The following is a 7,014-nucleotide window of genomic DNA, read 5'->3' as shown; positions in this document are numbered from 1 at the left end:
AAAAAAGGAACTATTTTTTCATAATTATTCCTTACAACAATACTCTTCTTTTCTTTTTCAGCCATTGGATCAATTGCAACGGTCTTTTCAGAAGAGGAAGAAGAGGTGCTTATCAGCTACGTCCAGCAGATGGCAAGAATGCTGTTTGGTTTCTCTTCGTATGAACTTCAAAAACTGGCCTATGACCTTGCCGAAAGGAACAGTAATTCCAGCAAATTACACCACGAAGAGAGAGTGGTTGGCTACGATTGGTAGAGAGGGTTTATGGCCCGGCATTCAGACAAGCTGTCACTTAGAAAACCTGAATCGACTTCAGAAGCTCGAGCCATGGGCTTCAATCGGGTTGCAGTCTCATCTTTCTTTGGCCTACTTGAGGAGTGGACAAACACCAACTGGATGCAGACAGGTTCAGTTACTTCAGCAGAAAGGGGGCAGCTTGTAACCTTGGTGATATGCTACTCTGCTGCTGGGCAATAGATGCCACCGATGTTGATATTTCCTCGGCATTGCCTGAAACCTGAGCTAATGGATGGTGCTCCACCTGGAGCATGAGCAGAGTGCCAACCAAGTGGATGGATTAAAACAGAACTCTTCATCAAATGGATGAGGCAGTTCACACAGTTTTCCAGAGCATCGAAGGAGAAGCCTGTGCTGTTGATTGTCGATGGTCATGCAACACACACCAAACGCGTGAAGCTGATTGACATTGCAAGAGAACATGGAGTCATTCTTTTGTGCCTTCCACCACACTGCACGCATCGACTGCAGCCCTTTGATGTAGCTTTCATGAATCCGCTCAGCACACTCTATGACCACCAGGTTCGGATTTGGTTGCGCGAACACCCAGGACGTGTGGTGACCCAATTCCAAATCGCAACCCTTTTTGGTCGAGCATACCTGCAGGCAGCAACAATGTTAAATGCAATCAACGGCTTCAAGGCTACAGGAATATGGCCCTTGGACAGAAGCATCTTTACCTATGTTGACTTCATTGCATCTGAAGCAACATATATCCCTACTGTTGCTGATGACCTCACCCTCCAGCCATCCCTCTGCTTCACCCTCCAGCCGTCCTTCTGCCTCAACCTCCAGCAATGCCACAATTTCAGCCTCCAACCTCCCCACCACCTCAGCCTGCAACCCTACCACTACACCACAAAAACACAAGGAATAAGCATTTGGAATTTCTCCACAAGCCCTCATACCCTTACCCAAAGCAAACATTACTAAACAAGTGTCGCGGTAGAGAGGGAAGACTGCTATTCTCACGTCTTCTCCCTATAAAACGTCTCTGATGGAGAAAAAGGAAAAGGTGCAGTCAAAGACTCAAACCAAGGGTAAAGGCAAATTAGTCAGCTCAGCCAGAAAACATCTTTCTTCATCTCAGAGCCAGTGCCTGGAAGAAGATACACAGTGCTTGTACTGTGACGAATAGTACTCTGAGAGTGCAGAAAGCTGGGTAGCCTGTCAAGGGGACTGTAGGAAATGGGCACACTACGGCTGTGCAGGTCTAGACGAATGTAACAAGACCCCAATCCTCATTTGTGAGCTCTGTGAAGACTGACTTATTCAGACCAAGATCCGTCTCTTTTGGCTTATGCTTGGGGCAAAACGGGACAATACAGTTAGCTGAATAAATCATCTATATTTCTTTTGAAAATAATTTCTCATCTTTTTTTTGTTGTGGCATTGTTTTCCAATACTTTGAATGTTCAGTACACAGAATATGGTTTATATGTCAATGCTACCTTTGACTCGACAGTTCTTTTTCCCTTAAGTATCTTGTTTTACCCCAGGTTCCCCTATTAATATTTATAAGGCAATCGCAACCAGATTTTTTTTAAAAATTATATATACAAAATAGAAACGAAAATTTGGAATTAAAATCAGTAAATTAAAAACATTTACGAAAATTTATCTGAAAAGAAATACAAACATTTTAAGAATTTTTCATTAATCACTTGGATTTTCAATAAATAGCTCATCTCTTTTGGAGGAAATATAAAATAATGTCTTTAGGCAGCCATAAATGTTGCTATTTAGCACATAGATTGAAAAACTAAAAACGGAGTGTATTAATGTTCATTGAAAAAACTTAATTTGACCTGAATGTCTTGAATCTTACGATTGTGCCTCTATCTTTCTTCATTGAACCTAACTACACCATGGACTATCCTTTTTTTTGATCTTGGCTTCTTTTAGGCTTTTCATGCAAGCTTTTTAGTTTTCAATCTACGTGCTAAACAGCAAAATATATAACTACTTATAAACATTTTGCTAAAAATATTTCCACTAATGCGACGAGTCATTTATTGAAACTACATGGACAAAGAAAAAACTTTAATTTTTTGTATTCCTTGTCAAACATTATGAATTTGTAATTTATTTTAGTTCACTGAATTAAATTCCAAATTTTCATTTATACACAGTAGAATCTTGGAATACGATATTAAAAATTAGTAACAAAATACAGTACAGTATATAATACACATGTATATAATCAAATAACATTATAAATAACACTGTAAGACGGGGAAAATACCGTAACCAGAGGCAAGAAAACTTCATATGTTACATCATACCTGGAAAAAACGTACACTAGGGCCACCGTATACCGGGTTTCTACTCTGTATATATATATATATATATATATATATATATATATATATATATATATATATATATATATATATTTAATGAAATAAGTATTACAGTTAAGTTTACCAAAATAATCCAAGATGGCAAAACTAAAGTATACCATAAATAAAGGATAATAAGTGAGCTTCTCGCAATATTAGCCCAGCCTTCACAGTCGATTTAAATTCTTTTTCTTTTTCTACGCACATCTTTTACTTGCCTCCCTTTGTGAATTATTCCACGGATTTCTGCTTTTTGGATTACTTTGGACCATCTTGCACTTACGCGATTCCCTTGGATTTTTACTTGTGGAAATGGAAACTTAACCAACTTTTTTGGATTTTGATTTTTGGATTCACTTGAAATCACCTTTTTCTCCACCATATTCTTTCTCCTTCACTATTTGTTAGCAAGTAAGATCTATTATTTACTTGTAGTTTCATCAAATACTTTTGCAAGCAAAATCCGATCCCGCAATTTGCTAAATCCTAACCTCTGATGCGAAGGAAAGTATTTCTTCGAAATTCCGTGGATTGAGGACTATCCCCTTATTTTATGCTTCGTTTTTAAAATTAAATATGTTTTTAACTCTTTTTCAAAGTGCTTTTTTAACATGTTCTATTAATTACTTGTTCTTATATTTATATATATATATATATATATATATATATATATATATATATATATATATATATATATAGTAACATTCAACTTTCGTCAGGTGTATCTTGTCGAATCTGCATGGAATTAAATACAGGGTCCCGTTTAATATTCTGTGCGGATTCTTGAGTTCGACAAGATACACCTAGAAACGTTGTGAAAATTACACTCAAGATGAGAACAGTAGTCTAAATAATACAAATAGTAGTGATGGGACGATTCCAATATTTTTCCCGATTCCAATACAATGACCGATTCCATACTATCTTCCTTGTGTAGACCAAAATAGGAAGCGCTGTTGCTTTTCATCTTTCAAAGCAGATATCGTCAGGAGGGCTGTGTGAATATTATTGCAAAGAGTAGTAGTAGTAGTAAATGCATGCGAGTTTTAAGTACCTATTTATATTCTCTGTTCTTTAACCACGTTTGTTTAAATGAAAGAATACTGCCTAAATACACAATATATATATATATATATATATATATATATATATATATATATATATAACGGCGACCATTAGCTGTGATAAATGGGCGTGTAAATAACAAAGCGTCTGATTGGCTGACTAGCAACCTCTGCACCACATGGATATATGTATATATAAACACAAAGTAACATTGATTCCATGCAATAACCTGACGACTCCTCACGGGAATGAAACACGGAAAATACTGTGTAGCTTAATTGTTAGACATACTTTCAAAACTTATGACATGGCTCTACTCACGTATTGAGCACTGTTGAAGTAAATATTGGAAACAGATACATAAAATTTATGTGGATACATGAAATATATATGTGGATTCCTCATACACACGCACTCATACATATATATATTTCTTCCTGTTTCTTTACAAAGGCGCGAAAGAAGAGGGCATTGCCTTTATTTTTTATACTTACATTTGGAGGTTGGTCGTTATACTGAATTGTCCGTCATAGACAAAGGCTTGACTTATTTTTTGCGAGGTGAGAGCGAGAGTTCAGACAAGTGTTACTTTCTTTGTGCGGGAGATGTTGTTCCTAATGATTCAATTGTTCGATCGCTAATAGATAATAATTTTTTATACAATAACATGCACACACACGTGTGTATGTGTATGTATATATATATATATATATATATATACTTACAGGCACAGGCTTAACATACGCTTCTCCGTCTCCCCCTCTTTCTCTATCTTCATGAAATTGTTGTTCACGAAAACATGTAAACACTTACACAGATATCAAAAAATAAACATGCTTATGCTGAGATACGCTCACGCATGCAATCATGTCCGTGTGTGTGCGCGCGCGCATCTTTCCATTTTTCTGTTTCTCTTCCCAAACCAAATTTTACTAAACAATATCGGAAAAGCGTCTTTCCACTTATGACTGGCAAAAGTGTAACAAAAATTCCATCTCTCGCAATCTATTTCCCCTTTCCCTCCTCTTTTTTCTTAGCCTGGCCTATTCCTCTCTTTAGACACCCACATACCCACATAACTCGAGTTAGGGAACTAACTCTGTGAAAAAATTAATCACTTCCCTTTACATTATAACGTTTTTAAATGATATATATATATATATATATATATATATATATATATATATATATATATATATATTTCCACAGCCAAACACCGTCGCAGCCACAAGAACCATGACAGCCAACAAACCGGAAGTCCAAGATTCGAGTTTCGACCTCATTTGTTGGCTGTCATAGCTCTTGTGGGTTGCGACGGTGTTTGATTGTGGAAATAATTATATATAATCTCTCACATTCTGAATATTTCTAATATAATTATAAAACTCAAATGACCTTGTAACGAATTATGTAACCCACTTCCCGATTTACAACATCCGGTTGCGCATGCGCGCATAACCTGCGCACTGAAATATTAACGTTATTATTTCGAAATTATTATTTAACATGGGAAGAGTGGGGTTTAAAATAACTTAAACGTAATACAGAAATGAACGATGTAAAAAAAAAAAATAAGCAGATATATCAAAATTTGAATTTAACTATAAGTATTATGGTATTTGTTCAGTGCCCATTTACCTATAAGTATGGCCAACCACTTATAATTCAGTAACTGTAATTGTTTTTTTTTTCAAAAATAATCAATTATAATAAACAGAACGACTCATAGAAATCTATCTATATTCTTTTTTCATTTTAATATACTTTCATAGAAATGTTTTTGTTATGTCAAAAAAAACCTATTTACTTTACGTCACAAGTGTCACGCTCATACATGAATTCCATAGCTAATATAACATAATGACCCAACGGGTCACGGTTAGTCTAGTATTATATATATATATATATATATATATATATATATATATATATATATATATATATATATCCAGAGTATCCAAAAAGGTCAGTGAAGGGTTGAACATCTTTCTCATTTTACCATTAATGATTGTTTTTTTCTCTATTTCAGATATTTTACAGATAATATTTTGTAAATTAATTATGGATAAGTATAGCATTAAACAACGTATGCAAGTTGTGAAATTGTTTTACCAAAATCAGGGGTCAATTGTTTTGACTCAAAGAGTTTATCGACGGCATTTTTATGTAAGAGATAGTCCAAGTCACAACACAATTTGAAACATTTTCTTGTGATGATATCTTTAAATAAGAGTCTATATTAACAAACCCCGAACTCTGCAAGAGCTGAAGGAAAACATCAGGAAATAAAGACGGGAGTTAAATCGCAATCCAGAGATTTTGCAATCTGTCATGAATGATGTTTTGGAAAGAGCACAATTATACGAAGCTGAAAATAGTCAACATTTAAGACATTATTTTCCACAAATAAAGATTTGAATTTTGCATTCTTTAATGTCCAATTGAGAGTGTTAAAATTACAGAAAGATATCATCAAAAATAAGATATATTAAAACATATATGATATATATATCAAAACCCTTGAGTAACTTTTTGGACACCCTGTTTGTACAGTTCGAATTTGTCTTTAAAATAGAATCTTTTTCCATTAATTTCATTTTGTTCATAATTTCAAACATCTTTCATTATTTTTATTATAAGCAAACGGCAACATTTTATCATCTTGGATTGTAAATATTTAATGATTAGGTAGAATCTAACTTTTATGACTGTCCGAGTTCTTTATTTTTTTGTCTATCTCCTTTCTCTTCTTCTCCTCTCCTTCTCCTCCTTCTCTCCCTCTCCTTCTCCTCCTTCTCTCCCTCTCCTTCTCCTCCTTCTCTCCCTCTCCTTCTCCTCCTATGTAAGAATTGAAGTAAAACATCGGGAAACATGGGCAACATTTAAAATACATTATTTTTCGTAAATGTTAGCGAGAGGCACGGTGCGAATGAACTCGAAATCCGGGCCATCAAAAATGGAACCTGGAATTGGATGACCTGGTCCTATGACGCAAGTCGTTTTATGGGTCAGGCCGTTGAATGGAGCAAAGTTCGAACGAATTTAAACCCTGACCCACAAAAATGAAACCCGGGAATGAGATGACGTAATTCGGCCGCAGGTAAGACCGAAAGCAAACACCGAGAGGTGCAGAATATGGGTCGATGACGTAAATTGGTTAATGGGTTACGAGGTCGAAAATCCATAAAAGAGAAATGATAAACAAAAAACAAACAGAAAGACGCGGAGAGAGGAACAAGGACAGACGACGATAAACTGTCCGTCACGTTCGCAACCACACCCTCTCCCACCTACACCCTCTCCTACCAAC

General features: G+C 35.5%; 2 protein-coding genes across 4 annotated transcripts in view; one reads left to right on the top strand and one right to left on the bottom strand.

The window, feature by feature from the left end:
* LOC145269273 (uncharacterized) overlaps positions 1-1,657 on the top strand; it is a 97,263-nt gene extending 95,606 nt beyond the window's left edge. For both annotated transcript variants that reach the window (XM_080124951.1, XM_080124953.1), the window contains exon 4: positions 62-1,657. In XM_080124951.1, the coding sequence (XP_079981077.1) occupies positions 604-1,230 (627 nt within the window). In that variant the 5' untranslated portion in view covers positions 62-603 and the 3' untranslated portion in view covers positions 1,231-1,657. The remainder of the gene's footprint in view (positions 1-61) is intronic.
* LOC145269274 (uncharacterized) overlaps positions 1-7,014 on the bottom strand; it is an 874,757-nt gene that overhangs the window by 688,780 nt on the left and 178,963 nt on the right. The gene's annotated exons all lie outside the window — the stretch shown is intronic.

This window comes from Euprymna scolopes, chromosome 45 (assembly GCF_053919585.1).
Source record: "Euprymna scolopes isolate OS-2025 chromosome 45, ASM5391958v1, whole genome shotgun sequence".
In the NCBI taxonomy this organism is placed as follows: Eukaryota; Metazoa; Mollusca; class Cephalopoda; order Sepiida; family Sepiolidae; genus Euprymna; species Euprymna scolopes.
This window is presented reverse-complemented; position numbering and strand designations above follow the sequence as displayed.